This window comes from Thalassophryne amazonica, chromosome 2 (assembly GCF_902500255.1).
Source record: "Thalassophryne amazonica chromosome 2, fThaAma1.1, whole genome shotgun sequence".
NCBI lineage: Eukaryota > Metazoa > Chordata > Actinopteri > Batrachoidiformes > Batrachoididae > Thalassophryne > Thalassophryne amazonica.
Window position 1 is genome coordinate 40,294,950 of NC_047104.1, and position 22,386 is coordinate 40,317,335.

A 22,386-nucleotide genomic window follows, 5' to 3' on the forward strand; every position below is an offset into this window, starting at 1 on the left:
GTGTTGTGATAATGCTGCTGGAGGGTGTGGCCGACCCACATCTATGTATTGTGGGTGGTCGGTGTTGGGTGAGATCTTGTCATTGCAAAGGTTATAGCAGATGACTAACGTAATTTTCATACTCATTAAATCATTCACTGACCCATTGTGCCCTGTGTCTGGGACAAGTAGTTAAAATTCAAATCAAATTTATTAATTTATATAGCGCCAAATCACAACAAGTCGCCTCAAGGCGCTTCACAAACGTCATTTAAAAGGCAGAATAAAATGAAATAAGATTAAAAACAATAAAAAATTGAAAACATAAATAAGTAAAAGGAATAAAATAAATAAAAAGAATAAAAGACACAATCGTATAAAATACTAATGATAAAACAGGGAAAACAGTGTGTCTTCAATCTAGCCTTAAAAGTCTCCACAGAGTCCGAATGTTGGATCTGCGCGGGCAGATCATTCCACAGAGCTGGGGCACAGTGAGAAAAGGCTCTGCCACCCGCTGACTTTTTATTCACCCTAGGGACACACAATAGGCCTGCACCCTCTGAACGCAGGGCCCAAGCTGGTACGTAGGGCTCAACCAGGCTGGCCAGGTAGGGGCAGTGCCAGTCCGTCAACAATTTTATTGGCCAATAATAACACTTTAAAATCCGATCTCAAAGAAACCGGAAGCCAGTGAAGGGACGCCAGAACTGGCGTAATGGTAAATGGTAAATGGACTGCATTTATATAGCGCTTTTACATCTGCATCAGATGCACAAAGTGCTTTATAATTATGCCTCACATTCACCCCGGGTCAGGGTGCTGCCATACAAACTCACTACACACCGGGAGCAATAGGGGATTAAAGGCCTTGCCCAAGGGCCCTTAGTGATTTTCCAGTCAGGTGGAGATTTGAACCCATGATCTTCTGGACTCAAGTCCAACACCTTAACCACTAGACCATCACCTCCCCTAATGTAATGTGCGTAATGTGGTCAAACCTTCTGCTACTGCTTGATCCTCACTCACTCACTCACTCACTCACTCACTCACTCACTCACTCACTCACTCACTCACTCACTCACTCACTCACTCACTCACTCACTCACTCACTCACTCACTCATCTTCAGCCACTTTTCCGGGTTCAGGTCGCAGGCGCACCAGCTCCAACATGGGACCTCAGACTTCCCTTTCCCGTGCCACATTGACCACCTCTGACTGGGGGATCCCGAGGCATTCCCAGGCCAGTGTGGAGATATAATTTCTCTACCTACTCCTAGGCACCCTCCAGGATCCTTGTGAGAGTAAAGAGCTGGTCGGTTGTTCTACAACCAGGACGGAACCCGCATTGTTCCTCTTCAATCAGAGGTTCAACTATCGGCCGAACCGTCCTTTCCAGCACCCTGGAGTAGACTTTACCAGGGAGGCTGAGTAGTGTGATGCCCCTGTAGTTGGCACACACTCTCTGCTCCCCCTTTTTAAATATGGGGACCACCACACCAGTTTGCCACTCCTTAGGCACTGTCCCAGACCTCAACGCAGTGTTGAAGAGACGTCTCATCCAAGACAATCCCGCCACACACAGAGCCTTCAGCATTTCTGGATGGATCTCATTAACCCTCGGGGCCTTGCCACTGCGGAGTTGTTTGACTACCTCAGTGACTTCCACCAGGGAAGGCACCTAAGACCTTCAGGCCACAGCTCCCCGCTGCAGCTTCAGCAATGGAAGCTTTGAACATTGCCCATTCTGGTTCACAGGGAGGTTGGGGGCATTACTCTGCAGACCCTGGGGGTCTGTAATCAACCGCTTCTGCAGCATGACTCTGCTTGAAGCTTGAATCATTGAAGCAGTGCTCCGATCCGCTGCTTCATTGGTTCTCTGCTTCACTACTTTTCAGAAGCGGCAAGTCCGCTTCTTAACCCTTCTCAAAGCCATTTAAAGATGTCAATCATGAGTCAGTTTTGTGTGGATTAAAGTCACTAACTGGGACTCTTGTCTTGTTGCAGGCAACAAACGCTGGGCGCTCTCTGCCGAGTCAAGTTAGCGTCCAGCCAGAAATAATAACTTCAAAGCGAATTGTCATTGTAAATCAAATGCCACATCTTTCCAAACGTTGCAGTACAAACATTAAACTACAATTGACCAAAACTGTTTGTTTTTTTGGCCCCCAAAATGGGACATCATGCTTTCTTTATGAATTATACATTGATGGTGATGTGCAGCGCAGCCGGCTGAGCTCAGCTTAGAGGCTATGTATGGAGTTACATTTGTGCCATTAATGTCTGAAAGGAAATACTTTTGAGGAAAAACTACAGATTTGGTTTATTTTTTATTTATGTCCAGAGATCAAGGTTCCAGTGACCAATTTCATAATTATTTAGTTTAAGACTCAGTAAAATGTTGTTGACATAGAAAACCTGTAAAGCCTACTTTTAGTGCACAGAAATTTCACAAGAGGTATTGATAAGGGAATCGATAAGGAATCGGATCGATAAGTGGAATCGATAATGGCATCGATATCGATATCGAAATCTTATCAATACCCATCCCTGTTCTTGGTCCAGCAAGACATCTGTATAAGAACTAATACAAATTCCTACATTATGTGGGGGAAAAGTGTAATCTCACTGGGTAATGCTGAGTGGTCCAGCAACCCAGGACATCAGGTACTGAGAATAATCTTTTTGAGCCACTGTCATCTGCTTTTAGGAAGCAGATGGCAGCTCTTACTAACGGCCTGGTCCCACTGGGGAGAGGATTAATTGCGCATGAATTGAGTATACAAAGTACAGGCGTTTGTTGTCGTCTGCAACAAAATTGGCCAAAAATGGCAAATGTCCCAGTATGAATTATGGATATATTAATAATGTACTGCGAATATATGATGAGTTTAGGGAGCGGGAGAGGGGAAGCCGCTGGGGGTTGTGAGATGGTGTACTTTGGGTTTGCGTGACGTGTTTGTTATGCAGTCGCAGATTGTCTGCAAAGCAGACGTAATCCAAATGCTTTATCCGTGGCCAATCTGTATGCATTCGCTAAAACCCAGTCCGCTGCCAAGCCGCAAATCCCAGTCACTTGCGGATATCAGCGGCTAACGGCGGATGTACAGCGCATAGCGTCAGTATGTATTGAGTATGTAAGGCGGATGGCATCTGCAACCAAAATTTTTTGCAGCTCAAAAATCCTGGCAACGGAAAAATGTGCCTCTGCAGATAATTACGGACGTGTGCGGGTGTTGGCTGACTCATACAAGCATGTTTCACGGATATTGCAGATGTTTGGCGAATATGAGCCAATTTTATGCGCAATCCATATGCGGATCTTCCTAAACACCAGTGGGACTGGGCCCTAAAGTAGTGAATGACCATCTGCGAGCAATGGACTCGGACACCACTGTGATTTTATTGTTGTTAGATCTTAGTGCTGCGTTTGATACCATGAATCATCATATTTTACTCGATAGGCTGGAGAATTATTTTGGTTACTGGAAGTGCCCTTGCATGGTTGATGTCATACTTGTCCAGTCATTCTCAATGTGTCTTGCACAATAACACTACCACTAGCCTTAAGGTGCGTTTACACATAAGCAAGACGCGTTACGAATGTCATTTTTCTGTCATTTATGACACATTCCTGACATTCTTAATGTGACTTAACGCATCTGAATATGTTTCTTAATAGGGCGTGTTGGTGCGTGATATTCTTGATATTCGTGGAGCATGTTTTTGCCTGTCAAAAAATTTTCCATGAACATCACACACCACCCTCATTTCGTCTCACGTCGTGGAGGTCGCAACTGAGCGTATTGATCCGTCTTGATGAGTATTGATCCTTAATAGAACGTGACAACGTTCGTAGTGGTTCCTGTGATGGTTCTTGGAGCCCAAACTGTCACGCGTTATTACGAAGTGACACGGAAACTGTCAAGTTTTGACACGACTTGTAACGCGGCGTCACATTTCACTGCGCGCCATGACGGATCAGTTTTCTGTCATGTGCACACAATTAAACTCGGCTCCAAATGTCATTCCACAGTTCCTGCTGAAGCTCCTCAGGACGTTCCTGCAGGAGTTCCACCTGCTGTAACTGATGAGCAGGAGAACGAGTCTGAACCAGAGGAGCGAGAGGAGACTCACGTGCAGCCAGACATCTCTGCACCTCCTCCATTTCGGCGGAGGAAGAAGCGCGCGCACAATTAAACCCTGCGCTGCACAACATTGTTTGATTGCTGACACCAAGTCGGCTAAAAGTCAAATTTCAGTGCTCTTCAGCGCGCTCATGCAGGTGTTCCACCTGCTGCATGTGCCTGATGTTTGCCACATGAAGCCACACATCTGGCGCTGTCCTCCTCCTCCTCTCTGCGCCACTCCATGGCACAGAGCCCAACTACGCATGCAGTCACAAAGTTCTTCTGAAAAACTGGAGCGATCTGAATTTGGTTGGATGAATATGGGTGTGTGTGTGGAGACAATTCACCTCGTTCACAACGTGACAGAACTTAACGATGCGCTGTTAGGCGCAGTAGCGCGTAACAACGAGGAACACTATTCTTGACCGTGCGTAATGGTTCCTGATAATTCTCCGGTAACATGTGCCATTAATCGTAACGTGTGGTAACAGGTTGCAGCAGTTCCTGAGGACACCTGATGCCTCTGCCCCGAATCATCACATTCGTGATCAGTGGCCAAGAATGTGGACTTCGTGGCATTTGTGACCTGTCATCGTTATGTGTAAACGTAGCATTAGTGACATGAAATTTGGGGTTCCACAGGGATCAATCCTAAGCCCCCTGCTTTTCTCCCTTTATCTTGCACCCCTTGGGCATATTCTGTGGTGTTTTGGAATTGCCATTGCTATGCTGATGACACTCAATTGTACATGCCAGTAACTGCTGGTAATCTCATTCATATAAAATCCCTAGAGGATTGCATTACATCAGTGAGAAGCTGGATGTGTCATGGTTGGGGACCGGGTTGCGAGTTAGACCCAAGTGCAGGAGCAATAAGGCAGACACAGGAGGTAAACACAAACGTTTATTGAATAAGGGGGAACTGCGCAGTAGACAGGACAGACAGGGCAAGTGGACTGGAACCAGGAACTGACTGGACAGGGACCGACAGGACAACAGGACTAGAATTTGACAGGACTGGGACTGACTGGACAGGGACCAGGTGAAGTGAGCCTGTGGAGCTACTGGGGCGGGAACACTGCAAGGGAGATGAGAGGGCGGTTGAGAATGTGCAGGTGCACACCTAGACATAAATACACCAATACAAATTTCGATAGTTCCTTCAGTGTAGGAGTCAGGATCAAAGTTCAGCATGACAGGAAAAAATTAATGAGCTCAGAGACTCACAGCAAGGAAAAAAGTCAGAGCTACATTAGTGACGGCGGAACGCCAACTAAAGTCAAAACAAAATATAGAGGACGGTTACCGGCTGAGAGCGATGGCATGGCACAGCTGGGTACCCGTGGCAACCCGGTTCCAACCAAGGAGGACGTGGAGGTTTTTCAGGTGGTGTGAGAAAAGATTCTGGCCCCGAACCAGTCGAAGCTCCGAGGTTAAATCCAGAATGATGATGAGCTGCCATGAGATTCAGCTGTGAAGCTCCCACTCAGCAGAATGTAAATCAGCTGTGAGACACTGCTCTGTCACTTCACGTGCCAATTTGACAGATGGGGCGGGGCCCACGAGCAACCCACAGCAGATACACCTGTGGCAACTTCACCCAGCAGCTCCACCTCAACTTCACCTGCAAACACAAAGACAGACAAACCAGCAGACCAGGGGCAAACCACAACAGGATGTCTAGTAATTTCCTGCTTTTGAACTCTGATAAGACAGAAATGATGGTTCTTGGTTCAGCAAGACATCGGCATTGGGTTGACCAGCTAGCGCTTAGTTTAGGGCCCATTCATACATAGTTTGGTCGAAGTATACACGAAATGCACATGAAGCAGGAATCTTATGCACTTTGTACACCTGTTGCTACAACTATTTGCACACACCAGAGGCTGAAAGACAGGGTGTGCACTGTGCAAACCCATCGATCCCTTTTGCGGCAGGTGTGAAGGGGCCTTTAGGTTCGTGTGTTATACATCATACGGACAAAGTCAGGAACCTTGGGGTAATTTTTTGATCCTACGTTGTCCTTTGACCTCCACATTAATGACATCACAAGGACTGCTTTCCTCTATCTGTGAACTATAAGCGAATATTCGTCCAATCTAGTCTATGGCTGATGGTGAGACCCTGATGCAGGCATTTGTTTCTTCTAGATTGGATTATTGCAATGTTTTATTTTCTGGGGTGCTACAGTCCAGAATCAGGAGTCTTCAATTCGTTCAAAACGCTGCTGCCAGACTCTTGACATCAAGCAGAAAGTTTGACCACATTACTCCCACATTACTCAGCTTCTTAGCTCAGTGGAGTTAGATGTTATGGGCACTCCAGATGAGGTTAGTGTTCGGCCGGCTAGTGTGACCATTAGCATCAGCCTAGAAACGCCGGTTGTGGAGGGCGCCTTTTGGACTGTGGCTAGGCGGGGGAAGCCCCGTAGGGCTTGGTGCCCAGTTGTGATACCCTGATCACACTCGCCATTGCGAAATGTGAATCGGTTCTCCCCCTTGGATTTGCCTGATGTGAATTCTCTGCAGTCCAGCATTAGGGGTCTCCAATTGGTTCAAAATGTTGCAGCCAGACTTTTAACATGAAGCAGAAGGTTCGACCACATTACACCCATTTTGGCATCCCTTCACTGGCTTCTTGTCCCAGTGAGATCAGATTTTAAGGTTCTGCGACTAGTCTATAAAATTGTTCATGGACTAGCACCTCCCTACTTAGCTGACCTAATTAAACCTTACGTACTGGCCCGGGTTTTGCGGTCTCGGGGTGCAGGACTACGTTGTGTCCCTAGGGTATAGTATATTCGTTTTGTGAATTTTTCTGTAATTTATGTCTGTAGCATGATCCAAGCAGAGGGTCACCCCTTTGAGTCTGGTCTGCTTGAGGTTTCTTCCTCAGAGGAGTTTTTCCTTACCACTGCTGCTCTGGGGGTTAGTAAGGTTAGACCTTAATTTTTTCTTTTTAACTTTTTTATTATGCTTTTAATTTATTTTGGTTTTTCATTGCTGAGTTGTTTTCTGTGAAGCGCTTTGAGGCGACACTGTCGTGATTTGGTGCTCTATAAGTTCAATAAATTGAAATTGAAATTCATATATTACCATTTTGTTGAGAAACACAGGTTACAAAATGTGGGGAACACTAGTTCCAAAGTGCTGATCCACTGCTGAGCCACTCCATTTTTAACGTGTTCGTAACACTAATGTTAACTGTATTGTTTTTGGCCAGTTAGTTATTTTTTAGTAGCCATCCTGCAGTTTATGATGGATCGTCCAATCACTAACTATGACTGAATGTTGTGGAATTACGGGATAAAAACAGCAAAAATGGTGACAAAGGTCAGTCTGGAATAGTTATGACTGTGTTGAATGTTTGGTCTCCAAAGTAAACGCCAAATAAGGTCGACGTATGTTGGATTCTATGACATGTGACATATGTTACCATGTAACGTGATAACTAAGCATGACGCATGGTGAAAATGATTTCTTTATAAAACCCTCTTAAATCAAGCAATACTTTGGATCACTTTTTTACCAAAATTAGAGGGACTTTAACTTTTGACCCCTGTACAAACTGAAACTGACCTTTGTCACCATTTTTGTTGTTTTTACCCCATAACTCCATAGAATTCAGTCATAGATAGTCTAAACTATACCTTTTTGGAATCATTATAATCAGAAAAATAATGTATATTTCTCAATATGACTGGAGCATTTTTATATTTTGACCCCTGTGTAATTCTTCATTGTCCCCTACCCGGCTATAACTACCACCATGGGATGGCTATCATACATTTTGTGTAGGCCATGGTACACTGATGCTGGATTCTAAGTGTTGTTTCATCCCCTTAACTGGTACTGAAAAATCTGCTTGGGCCATGGACTAACAATGCAAACTACAAGTACATCAGCATAGTTTGTGTTGGTGATCATCCAACAGTAGACTGCTTTAGATTCCACATTTGCAAGCATTCACATGCTCAATGGTTTAAACAACAACAAAAATTCCCTGAATGCTGTCCACCAGTCTATTTGCTCAGTGAGATAGTTCCTGTGGGTTTTCACGTCTTCATAAATACTGCATATAGAGTATATCATCAACAGATTATCCATCCAGTCGTCTTTGGTGAAGGATGTACTCACTCTAGGCAATCCTTACCGTGCCCAGGCACATTGGACACACAAAGTTCAATTTGCTTGACTAGTGTAAAAGCTGTGGACCGTGCTCAGGTACAGCGTACTTTGTCGAGCCTGGCCTGGCTTGCAGAGGTGGTCCGATGTGTGGTCCAGTTCGACCCAGACATCCACTGGTTCATTTTAGAGACAGGCACACCCACTAGTGGGTTTGCTGGAGGCCCACCTCCATGTGCGTTTGGAGGGGGACGTCCTACTGGTAGTTTCAAACCTTCAGATTTGGAGGCAAAGTTAGCTCAGTATTTGTGAAAGTCCCAGGAGTACTGCATATTTTACTGTATCAACGTAACCCTGTTAAAGTGTATTTTCGTGACACTATAAACCGCTGCGCTTGCATTAAGTGGATGAATGAATGGAAATTTGAAAGCATGAGCTCATGGCCAGATTATCAGATGTCATATGAGACTGCAGCTTTTGCTTCACTGCTTAACACGAGAAATATGTTTTTCATATCTCAAAAATGTAATGTGATTGGCAAAAACTAACACCAGATTCGGATTCAGCGCCCCCAGATTACCCAAAATCCGTTGAAAAGCTCCATGCGAGAAAAATCATGTTGACTTATGTTATTTCTGTAACTGGCACAGAAAACTGTAAAATCGATACAATCAGCCAGATAAGTACGAGCTGTCGGGAGCTCCCTGTTGACCGTGTGGTACAGTACGAGCAAGCAGCTGAAGCATGCACATTGGTGTGTAATAAGTGCATAAAAACCCATTTAATGTCTGCTTTTCGCCGTGCTGATGGGTGTCACTGCAGCAGCACCCATGCTTTAATCCGATGAGTATCTCTTGTGAGCTGATCCAGAACAGCAGCCTGCATTTACCCAGCCGGAAGCAGAAGTCAGCTGCAGCGTGTCTGCACGCCAGCCAGTTACAGCTGGTCCCAACCAGATGATTGGGGATAAACTGTGTGCTGGACAGCATGTGCCTGACCGTGTGCTTTTGCTTTGAGCTGGATTTAGCATTTCCACATCACATCTCTGGACATCCACTATTTCTGGCCACAGAATGTTGCAACTGCTGCCTCACTGAGCCAGGGGACCGTGCTTTGCGGCGTACCCGTTGCATGTCTGTATCTGTGTCTCAGGGCATAATGATGTCAGTCTCTGTGCTTGCCGATAATCACGTGCCATTTCTATGCTGACATGCATTGTTTCACAGCGGTTACTGTGACACTAGGATTTCCATTGGCTGCCTGGCATTCTGATTGAGCATCGGGTGTTCCTATTGGCTGCTCTGTGCCACACCTCCCTGTGGTTTTTGAGATCACAAGGTTCTACAGAACAGAGATGATGTCGGTGTTATGTGTCGGACGCAGCCCGGAGAACCGACCAGCGTTTGAAGGACCCAGTATAAAATAAGCAGAGCACGGTACAAAGGATAACAGAGTTTAATGAACATAACAGTGCTGTGAAAAATATAGAAGTGTGCGGTCTGGCGTGGTGGATTGCGGTGCGCTCCCAGCAGCGCTAACGGTCCGGAGCCAGAACTGGTTCGGACCCAAGGACCCCGCCGACACCCCCCAGGTGGCCGCGACAGACCGAGTCTGTGAAAGAAGAAATCATCATGTGAGTCCACACTCAACACACAGAGAGAACGCTCAAAGGTGTACAAACAGCAAACACTTCCTGGCTTAATTACTAATCAGCTTCCCACCCTGCAGGCATGGAACATCCAGTTCACAAACTCACTGCAGCGGAAGCTGATTTAAACGACCAACATACAGCTCAATATAATAAGGTGTGAGGGACACCACATTTACTGACTGTATAAATGTTAGTCACAAAATCTAACGTACCTCAGGAAGTGTGCTGACGAGCGTGAGACCTCACCCCCTCCTCTTTCACAGACCATGCATCAAACCTGGACGTTCTCTGCATCCACTGATGATGAGATGGCTCTCGAGACAACGATCTCACCCGTCTGGTCACAAGGTCGAGTCTCTGGCAAATACACACCGTGTACTCCAGTCTTAAATGCCACCATGTTCCACCACCACAGATGCACCACAGCTGTGAGTCCTGACGAGCCGCAGGTGATCAGGGTGAGGTCCTGATAAACTCAGCTACACAGCCACTCAGTCCCAAATGCAAGCCACCTGGAAGGAAAAACAAAAGACAGAAACAAAAAGGCAGCCAGGCCCCCCAGCCATACAACAGTCGGAAACTTGACAACCTTTTATGACCTACTTGCGTCTTTATGTAAAACTTTATTTAAAACTTTAGGAGGTTTACAGGAATCACACAACTCCTCCTAAACATATTAATGTAATTTAGAGAAACTTCTCACAGTGGTAAGGTAACGCCATATGTGCATGAAAGAAAATAACTCCAGCCAATCCTCAAGGGGAAATAATTGGATTTTGCTCATTGGATGCATCATGTGATCTGGATTTTCTAAGTGCAACTCCTCCTAAAGCGGTTTGGGGAGTTCACTGAAATGTCACATTATAATGGGAGCATGAGGGAAAATATTTCTGGTTCGTCTTTAAGTTTGCTCATTCATTCATTTGCAGTACGCACTTACTCCAATGAAGGATGATGGGGGTCTGGAGCCTATCCCTGCAGTTATAGGGTGTGTGGCGGGGTACACCCTGAACAGGGCGCCAGTCTGTCACAGGAGACTGTTGTTACATACATCATATTTGTCAATTACATGTATAGTGAGACCTGTTGGGCTGTTTAATACAAAGATTGACCTGTTTATTTGGGAGAGTGGGGATGGGGGGGGGGCATTTTGTGAGATTTTGGATGTCTTTTATGAGTTTTGGGCATTTTTCCTCACACAGCTTTTGTTGACTTTGTGCCAGTTGCCAGAAAGCCTTTTACAGTATAATTTTTACATTAAGGGAGATGATGATGATAAAAAATGGCAGCACGGTGGCTTAGTGGTTAGTGACACACTTGACATAAACGGGTTCACCATATATGTACGCTCAGCACACTGTGCAATAATATGCCCCCGCAACCCGTCTCCGGATAAAGCGGAAGAAAATTGATGGATGGATGAATGAATGTTTGTAAGTTCAGTAGTACGAATATTTAATTTGGTGAAAGCTGGAATGTTCATGAACATGTTCATGAATGAACATTCCAGCTTTCACCAAATTAAATATTTGTTTCATTGAAAGAATGTAAAAACATTCATTATTTGTTTTATATAATGGCTAAACATACATGTCAACCCCTTTGAGGGTCCACCTGTATAACCAAGTGAGAAAATCCATAAAATCAACACAGAATCCTTATAACCTCCAAACTGCACCAAAATCAGTTTTATTACAGTACACACAACCGCATAGCGGTATCACATAACTGGGTTTTTGACCACATATTATGAGTTGCCACAATGACATTAAAGTCCTCCACAGTTGAATTTCAGACAATAGAGATCTAGAATTCATGCGTAAAGCTGAATTTTATAGGACTGAATGCGTCAAATTTAGTTTTTTTTTTTTACAGAAACAAGAACTGTGTGTCACTAATGGAAATACATTAATAAAATGAAAAATAAATCAAATATAATGAACAATAATAATGAATCATACCTCAGAACTTCATCAAGTGTATCGAAAATCACCTTGCCAGTGCCGATGTTGCAGACTGGCATGTCGATGATCCTCGACTTTGCCCCTGTGTTTATTAGGGATGGGTATCGATAAGATTTTATTGATATCGATAACATTATCGATTCCACTTATTGATCCGATTCCTTATATGAATAAGGGAATCGATTCACAAGGAAACCTCTTGTGAATTTTTTCTGTGCTAAAAGTAGGCTTTACAGGTTTTCTATGTCAGCAGGTCAAAGAGCTTTTTCTTATCATGCACCCGCTCTGTGGAACAGTCTTCCTGCAACCGTGAGACAGTTGGAGCCCGTGGACATTTTTAAGTCAAGACTTAAAGCCTATTTTTATTCTCTTTATTATGAATAGTTTTTATTTTTTTGTATCTGTTTTATTCTTTTACTTCTGTTTTTAATTATGTATTTGAATTTTTTAATTTTTATTTATTTATTTTAATTTTTTTATTTTGAACTGTTCTATGTGAGGCGCCTTGAGACGGATTTTGTTGTGATCTGGCACTTTATAAGCCGATTAAATTGAAATTGAACTTAAATTGAACAACATTTTATTGAGTCTTAAAGTAAATAAATATGAAATTGGTCACTGGATCCTTAAACTTTGGACATAAACTTTGCGTGGTGGATCCTTGATATCTGGACATAAATAGGAATAAACAAAATCTGTAGTTTTTGTCAAAAGCATTTCCTTTCAGACATTATTGGCATAAATGTCTTTCCATACAACCCCTGGCAAAAATTATGGAATCACCGGCCTCGGAGGATGTTCATTCAGTTGTTTAATTTTGTAGAAAAAAAGCAGATCACAGACATGACACAAAACTAAAGTCATTTCAAATGGCAACTTTCTGGCTTTAAGAAACACTATAAGAAATCAAGAAAAAAAGATTGTGGCAGTCAGTAACTGTTACTTTTTTTAGACCAAGCAGAGGAAAAAAATATGGAATCACTCAATTCTGAGGAAAAAATTATGGAATCACCCTGTAAATTTTCATCCCCAAAACTAACACCTTCATCATATCAGATCTGCTAGTTAGTCTGCATCTAAAAAGGAGTGAACACACCTTGGAGAGCTGTTGCACCAAGTGGACTGACATGAATCATGGCTCCAACACGAGAGATGTCAATTGAAACAAAGGAGAGGATTATCAAACTCTTAAAAGAGAGTAAATCATCACGCAATGTTGCAAAAGATGTTGGTTGTTCACAGTCAGCTGTGTCTAAACTCTGGACCAAATACAAACAACATGGGAAGGTTGTTAAAGGCAAACATACTGGTAGACCAAGGAAGACATCAAAGCGCCAAGACAGAAAACTTAAAGCAATATGTCTCAAAAATCGAAAAATGTACAACAAAACAAATGAGGAACGAATGGGAGGAAACTGGAGTCAACGTCTGTGACCGAACTGTAAGAAACCGCCTAAAGGAAATGGGATTTACATACAGAAAAGCTAAACGAAAGGCATCATTAACACCTAAACAGAAAAAAACAAGGTTACAATGGGCTAAGGAAAAGCAATTGTGGACTGTGGATGACTGGATGAAAGTCATATTCAGTGATGAATCTCAAATCTGCATTGGGCAAGGTGATGATGCTGGAACTTTTGTTTGGTGCCTTTCCAATGAGATTTATAAAGATGACTGCCTGAAGAGAACATGTAAATTTCCACAGTCATTGATGATATGGGGCTGCATGTCAGGTAAAGGCACTGGGGAGATGGCTGTCATTACATCATCAATAAATGCACAAGTTTATGTTGATATTTTGGACAATTGAAAGGATGTTTGGGGATGATAAAATCATTTTTCAAGATGATAATGCATCTTGCCATAGAGCAAAAACTGCAAAAACATTCCTTGCAAAAAGACACATAGGGTCAATGTCAATGAGCAGATCTGATTTGATGCAGGTGTTAATTTGGGGGATGAAAATTTACAGGGTGATTCCATAATTTTTTCCTCAGAATTGAGTGATTCCATATTTTTTCCTCTGCTTGGTCTAAAAAAGTAACCGTTACTGACTGCCACAATCTTTTTTTCCTGATTTCTTATAGTGTTTCTTAAAGCCAGAAAGTTGCCATTTGAAATGACTTTAGTTTTGTGTCATGTCTGTGATCTGCTTTTTTTCTACAAAATTAAACAACTGAATGAACATCCTCTGAGGCCGGTGATTCCATAATTTCTGCCAGGGGTTGTACATATGAGCTGAACTCTTGCAGCTGTGCTGTGCTGCACATTAGGGTGTAATTTATAATAAAGAATGCAAGACGTCTCATTTTAGGAGGAAAAAAAATGATTTAGTCGCTTGTAGTTTCTTGTCTGTAATACAACGTTTGTAAGAGGTGTCATTTTATTTAAAGTGGCAATTCATTTTGAAGTTATTAATTCCGACTGGACCCATACAAAATTTCATCCAATTCATAAAATTGTCAAGTGCGTGGTAACTTCCAGGTGTCGTCGTCTTAACAGCTTCAATCATGTTCAAACGTGTTTAATCAGGGTAGTCCTAGTGACTACAGCTTGAAACTTGCTTGATCATGCTTTATTTTGGAAAAAATTTGGAGCCAAAGCAGCATTTGTTGTTGTTCTGGCCGAGAGCTAAGCTCCTTACTTGTGTTTTTAGGTGTGTTGCCAGTTCTACATTTTATAAGCCTGTTGCCAGGTCTGCACTTTATAAACTGTTTCACCCCGTTTTTTTTCCCCCCACTGTTTGGATTGTGGGCGATCATAGTAGAAGGGTGCCCTGTGGAAGAGGAGTGTTAAATTTGTACTGGTTTCAGGATATTATATCAAAGTTTGACTTGTTTTGGATCTGAGAATAAGTTCATTGGTGTTGTCAAATAATGGTAATGATGGCTTGTTCTTTTATCGCCTCATGATAAGTGACTTAAGTTGTCTCATGAGTACAGTGACCAGCTCTTGGGCCAGTCGCAGGCGTTCCTGGGGTTAAAGCCCTTTGATAAATCTGCACAGAGTTTGGATCAGAATGCATTAAGTTTAAAAACAGTGATGAGTTTAGTATTCCGGTGCAGAGTCTGCCTTCAGTAGCAGCTCTGATGGCAGGACTTAGATTTACCTGCGCTGTTGGATTCAAAGGCCCACTGGCACCTCCTTCCTGTCAGGGTCAACAGAGGAAAGTTGGGAGAAATGGAGACGGAGGTGGAGCAGGGGATGGGTGTCACAGAAGCACAAAGAACGGAAATGCATGTAACACCCATCGGGTAATTGACGATAAAACACAAGCTGCACCCGGTGCCACCGCAACCTCCTGCCAAAAATTCACTCCTGTGTGTGTGTGCACATACGTGCACGCTCATAGCGGAAACAGTTTGTTCAGATTTCTGTGGTGGGAGGGGAAGTGTTGCCTCTTTGATTGATGACATGGCTGATGATGCCCCCTCCTGCATGTGTGTGTACACACACAACCTGTTTGTGTGTGTGTGTGTGTGTGTGTGTGTGTGTGTGTGTGTGTGTGTGTGTGTGTGTGTGTGCACGTGCATGCACAAAATGGTGTGTCTGAGGAGCATGTTGGAAAAGAAAAATGATGTGCAGGAATGAAGATGATGGGAAGGAAAGAAAGAAAGATGGAGAATCAAAACACTTGGCAGCCTTTAGTCTTGAATGTTTCCATATTTTCTTCTCTGAGTAAAAAGGCAGGAGGCTGCAAGAAGAGTATAAAATCGATAAGAATCCTGTCAATTTTGTGCTACAGTCAGATGAAGGGAAGTACTGAACTCTTATATCAGTGATGACGACCATGTTCTTAACCTTGGAGTGTCCTCATTGAATTCACTCAAGTATTTTACATGACCCGGGTCTTTTCCACAGTCCCAGCAACTGGGTCATAACAGCCTTATTCTTCATCCATCGTATGAAAGATCAACAATCCATTAGTCCTCATGAGACAAATCTGGCTACCATATTTTTTGGACTATAGGTTGCACAGGAGTAATAGCTGGATTTGTCCAAAAATGGATCATAAAGTGTTAATGTATTTTAACCTTTTCAATGTTATTTATTTTATGAGCTTAGACTTTGACAGAAACATTTAAACAACAACTTTGGTAATACAAATATTCCAACATAAATGTCTTTTTTTTTTTTGTCTATTATTCTTTCTTTAATGCATCTAAAACCACTCAAAATTAGTTAAAATAGAGCTTGCCAATAAGGTTTTAGAGGTACAAAACCCTAATATAGCCTCACATTCACCCCTGACATCGGGGTGAATGTAAGGCATAATTGTAAAGCACTTTGAGCATCTGATGCAGATGGAAAAGCGCTATATAAATGCAGTCCATTTAATATAGCTTGACCACCACTGGGGCTCCCCAGCTGTGAGTCATGATCATGTAATTTACCCAGCACTAAAATGGTTCTAGCTAGAACCCTGCTGAGGTGTTACTTAGATTTGCATAAACTCATAGTATCTCACTAGGCATGCTGATGAAACTTATAACCTCTACAAAAAGCACAATCTGCTTATTTGATCCTATACCAACAAAACTGTTTAAGGACCTGTGGCCCACTCTTGGGCCGACTGTGCTGGAAATTATTAATCGTTAACTTCTGGATCTGTTCCTAAATGTTTCAAATCTGCAGTGATTAAACCATTACTTAAGAAATCTCATCTTAACCCTAGTGTATTGAAAAACTAGAGGCCGATATCAAATCTATCATTTTGCACTAAAATTCTGGAAAAAGTGGTTTCACTGCAGCTCCTGGACCACCTTACTGAGAATAATCTTTTTGAGTCACTGCAGTCACTGCTTTTAGAAAATATTCCACAGAGAGCTCTCACTAAAGTGGTGAATGATCTTCTGCTTGCAATGGATTTGGACACCACTGTGGTTCTGGTGCTGTTAGATCTCAGTGCTGTGTTTGATACTGTGGATCATCATATTCTACTCGATAGGCTGGAGAATCATTTTGGGATTACTGGGAGTGCCCTACTGTAATGGAGGCCAGCAGGTGTCGCTGTGCAGATGTAGTTAGTAAACCTCACTCCCAGCAGCTCAAAAGGATTCTCTGGTCACAGAGAAAACCCAGAGAAAACCCAGGCCAGAGCCCTGGGTTTTAGCCTTCTGGTTAGAGAGTCCGACTCCCATCCCGGAGCTCGTGAGTTCGCATCCCGAGGGGAGCGAATGGGTGGAGTCATAACAACACAACGCAGATTGCAGCCGCTACACTTGCGTGGTTGCCGTCATACCTGACCAGTCGTTCTCACTGTGTTTTGTATAATAACACTACCTCTAACCTTAGTGACATGAAAATTGGGGTTGTCTTAGGCCCCCTGCTTTTCTCCCTTTATATAGCACCCCTTGGGCACATATTACGGTGTTTTAGGTTTACCTTTCACTGCTATGCTGGTGATACTCAGTTATACATGCCAATAACTGCTGGTAATCTCGTTCACATAAAATTCTTAGAAGATTGCCTTGCATCAGTGAGAAGCTGGATGTCTAGCAATTTCCTACTTTTAAACTCTGATAAGACTGAAATGATGGTTCTTGGTCCAGTGAGACATCAGCATCAATATGACCAGTTAACGCTTAGCCTAGGCTCGTGTGTTATACATCACACTGACAAAGTGAGGAGGCTTGGGGTAATTTTTGATCCTACATTGTCCTTTGACCTCCACATTAGCGATATTACGAGGACTGCTTTCTTCCACCTGCGAAATACGAGGTCTCTTAGATAATAAACCGACCCTTTTATTTATTTTTTTTAACTATATGGATTTGAATGACATGCGATTACACCAATCATGCTTGAACCCTTGTGCGCATGCGTGAGTTTTTTCACGCGTGTCGGTGACGTCATTTCCCTGTGGGCAGGCCTTGAGTGAGATGTGGTCCCGCCTTCTCGGCTGAATTCCTTTGTTTCACACGCTGCTCGAGACGGCGCGCGTTGCTTTATCAAAATTTTTCTGGACCTGTGAGGAATATCCGAGTGGACACTATTCGAGAAATTAAGATGGTTTTCTGTGAAAAGTTTAACGGCTAATGAGAGATTATGGGGTGTTTCTGTCGGTGTAAGGACTTCCCATAGAGCGGGACGTCCTGCAGCGCTTCCAGGCACTGTCGTCGGCCTGTTTCGAGCTGAAAACATCCTAATTTAAGGCTTAATTCACCCAGGACATCGTGAGAGAACAGAGAAGATTCAGAAGAGGCCGGCATGAAGAATTTATGCGGACATTCCACTGTTTAAGGACATTTTTTTAATGAAAGACGTACGCGCAAATTCGCCGAGTCGTTTCCGTGACGACTCGGCAAATCTGTGTGCGCCGCGACAGGAAAAACACCTCCGTGTTGAAAACCATTTGTAGAATTCAGGCGGCTTTTAATGGCTTTCAACAAGTGAGTAACTGAGAAATTGTTTAACAGCTTGGGCATGTTCCAACTTGCCCGTTAAGATTTCCAACGGAGGTGTTTTTCCTGCCGCGACCCCCCGCGGTCGGGTCCAGCCTGACATGCGACTCTGCCCGCACGTTCTTTCATTACAAAATGACCGTTAACAATGGAATGTCCGAATAAACTCCTCATGACGACTTCTTCTGAAAGTTCTCTGTTCTCTGACGACTTACTGCGTCAACAGAGCCTGAAATGTGGAAGTTTTCAACTTGAAACGGCGAGACGCTGCCGCCTCGAAGCGCAGATCGCCGTCAGGCGCCGTGGACCGTCCTTAAAGCGACACTACCAGACCAAAATCTCTCATCAGCCGTTAAAATTTTTACCGAAAACTAGCTGAATTTATTGAATGGTGTCCACTCAGTTGTGCCTTACAGTTTTGAAAAAATTTTTATCAAACAAAGCAACAGTCTCTGAGCCATTCCTAAACAATGAAAAAAAATCGACGAGCGGGTGGACGACTCCTCACTCAAAGACTGCCCACAGGCGAATGACGTAACCGACAGGCGTGAAAAAACTCTCGCATGCCCACGAGGGTTCAAGCATGTCTGATGTAATCACACGTGATTCAAATCCATATGGTTTTTGAAAAAAATAATAAGGTCGGATACTTTTCTAATAGACCTCGTATAGCAAAGATTCGTCCCATCCTGGCTATGGCTGATGCTGAGACCCTGATTCATGCGTTTGTCTCTTCTAGATTGGACTACTGCAATGTTCTATTTTTTGGTTTACCGCAGTCCAGGATTAGGGGTCTGCATTTGGTTCAAAATGCTGCAGCCAGACTTTTGACAGGAAGCAGAAAGTTTGACCACATTACACCAATTTTGGTGTCTCTTCACTGGCTTCCTGTCCCTGTGAGATCAGATTTTAAGGTTTTGCTACGAGGCTATAAAATTGTTCACAGACTGGCATCTCTCTACCTAGCTGACCTAATTAAAACCTACATACCAGCCCAGGCTTTGTGTTGTCAGGATGCAGGACTACTTTGTGTCCCTAGGGTGAATAAAAAGTCTGTAGGTCACAGAGCTTTCTCTTATCATGCCCCTGTTCTGTGGAATGATCTCCCTGCGTCAATAAAACAATCAGATTCTGTAGAGACTTTCAAGTCCAGACTTAAGACGCACTTATTTTCCCTTTCGTATGGCTACCATACTGACATAGTATGTTACTATGCTTTTTACTCTTTTAAGTTCATTTTAGTAGGCGGGCCACGGCCTCAACTTTATCTAAATTCTGGGTCTTTTAGTGAAGCTTAGGGCTTGTGCCCGGCGATCACCTCAGTATTTCTTTTGTTCTTCTTGTTGCTTAATGCTGACAAATTATACTGTATTTGTTGTCTTTCTTGTGCCTGATTCTTTTTTTTTCTTTCTGTGTGAGGTGCGGCTCCATCCAGAGATGGGAATGGTGTCTGTTTCTGAAACCCTCCTGTCCTGTGCACCAGTAACATTTCCTGTATGTTTGTTTTGTGAATTGTTCTGTAATTTATGTCTGTAGCATGGCCTAAGCAGAGGGTCACCGCTTTGAGTCTGGTCTGCTTGAGGTTTCTTGTTCAGAGGGAGTTTTTCCTTACCACTGTCGCCTGTGTGCTTGCTCTAGGGGTTGGTAAGGTTAGACCTTATTTGTGTGAAACGCCTTGAGACAATTTTGTTGTGATTTGGTGCTATATAAATGAAAATAAATTGAAATTGAAATATAGGCATGAAATGTTTTTTCCCCCATTTTTGATGCCTCATATATCAGAAAATTTTATTTCTATCGGAAAAATGCTTAGCTACAAAAATAATACTATAAGTTGAGAGGTAAATGCTAAAATTTGAAAGTTCTGAAGTGCTTCAATGTGGAAATACAGAAGGCCAAAACTGCTCCAAAGCATTTTATTCATTTTCAGCAAGCTATAAAGTGACAAATATGAAATTGTGGATCTTCTTTAATAGTAGTTAGGCATGTAGTATCTAAGAACAGCTGCTGAAAATTTCATGACCTGCCTGGAGTTTGCATGTTCTCCCCATGTTTATGTGGGTTTACCTCCAGGTGTGCCAGCTTCTCCACACTTCCAAAGATGTGCATGTTAGGTGAATTGGACACTTTAAACTGGCCGTTGATGTGAGTGAGGGTGTGAATGTGAATGTATTTATCCTCTATTGCAGTAACTGTACATTTGTCTTGAAAAGTTGTCAAATCTTTTTTTTTCCATATTTTTAGCACAGGACTCAACCATTGGAAAGACATAATTTTACTTATGTTTATGTCCTCAGACTACATGATGTCCTGTTTGTTTGCTTGTTCGTTTGTCTTTGGAACTCATCAAGATGTTCCAACAGTGGACAAAGATGAAACCTGTTTTTTTTTTTTAATGAAACTGCTGATGGAGTGTGCACTTGTAGCATATCTTGGAAGATGGAATTTTGACAAATTATTGGATATTGGCAAACAGAGCAGTGATGGTGATATGAAGCTTTGTTGCTTCATACAGTGACACGTCAATGAGCCTCATGACCTGTTCCTTCAACGAAACATATAGCACACTTACTTGTTGGAGGCCACATGGCATAATCTCAGCAGGTATTTAACACCAACCATATTACTATAAAGTAAGCCAAAATATTATTTTTACCATAATATTATAATAACAACACCCAGTATCCTGTTTGAGTGGGGTACACCAAAAACAGAACGGTTCCCAACCACAGACCTTCTTGGCATGACTAAAGACTGCCAGCCACTGAACTGCCCGGCCTTCGTACTAGTTACTTTTGTTCAATGCTTTAGAAAATCTAATTAATTAATAAGTTGCATCCCTTTAAGTTTAAGGTTTGAGTTCATAAAAGTGCATTAATTTCTTTTAATATTGACACTGGTAATATTGACTCTCTCTCTCTGTGTGTGTGTGTGTGTGTGTGTGTGTGTGTGTAGTATTCCTGACCTGGGTGAACTGCTCCAGTGTGCGCTGGGCGACAAGAATACAGGATGTTTTTACAGTCGGAAAACTGCTGGCTCTGGGGCTCATCATAGTGGTGGGACTCGTCCAGATCTGCAGAGGTACGTATCCCTAAACGTCTTTTACTGATGAAACTAAAATGTTTGTGTTAGCAGTGAGTTAACAGTGTGTTAGCACTATAAAAAAATGCTTCATGGGGTTAGTTTGCTAAACTTAAATTGTTCAGTTCTTTCAGCATGAAAAAATAAGGTTTTTGCATGTTGATATTTTTTGTCAGATTTTGCCCTGCCCGGGTCCGCCTTATGGATTCGTCCATGGTTGTGTCTGTCTTCCCCTCTATGCCCCTCTTTTTCCCGTTGGTTTTGAGTGGTTTGTGTTATGGTATTCTCTGGTTTTATCTGGTTACATTCTGGTTGTCATTTGTGTTGTTCTCGGTTCTTGTTTGTCTTTTGTTTTGTCATTTATGGCATTTCCTGTTTTATTCTGGTTTTGTTATCTGTTCAACATGCATTTTATGGTCAGCCCATAGTTTGTTTTGCTGTTTTTATTATCTGTGATTGTTGGAACATTTATTCTTCAGTCATGATCAGTTCAGTTCTTGGTTTGGTTATAGCCTTTTAGTTTTCTTGTCCTCTTTTTAGGGTTGTCACTCTGTTTCCTAGGTTGTCCCTTTTGTTTCATTCATGTTTAGTATCGCTGGTCTTTGAGCACGTTGTATTTTTCACCATTGGTTTTTTCCTGTCACTTACTCCTCTTGCTTTGGTCTGTTTTGTTTTTCACTCACTCACTCACTCACTCACTCACTCACTCACTCACTCACTCACTCACTCACTCACTCACTCACTCACTCACTCACTCACTCTCTTGCCTCTCTTCCCTCTTCTTTGATTCACCAAACCACACCTCCTTCCAGAACCTTCTCTAACACTTGTGTTGTGTTTCACTGATTACTTCACCTGTGTTATTTAAGGCCTTCACTTTCTCCACTTCGGTGCCAACTCATTGATCTTTGCATCCTTGTTCCAGCCTTTGTCTTGTTTTGCCACACAGTGTTTTTAACCTCGCTCTGTTTTCTTGGATTTTGCCTTTTGCTTCAGCGTATGAAACTGTGTCTCTCCGTGCCTTTTGAACTCAGCCTGTTTTTGACCACGCA

The 22,386-nt window shown here is 42.8% G+C and overlaps 1 protein-coding gene across 1 annotated transcript in view; it reads left to right on the plus strand.

The window, feature by feature from the left end:
* The window catches only part of slc7a10a (solute carrier family 7 member 10a), a 113,013-nt gene that overhangs the window by 48,437 nt on the left and 42,190 nt on the right, over window positions 1–22,386 (plus strand). Inside the window, exon 4 of the mRNA XM_034185275.1 lies at window positions 21,209–21,334. Within this exon, the coding sequence (XP_034041166.1) occupies window positions 21,209–21,334 (126 nt within the window). The remainder of the gene's footprint in view (window positions 1–21,208; window positions 21,335–22,386) is intronic.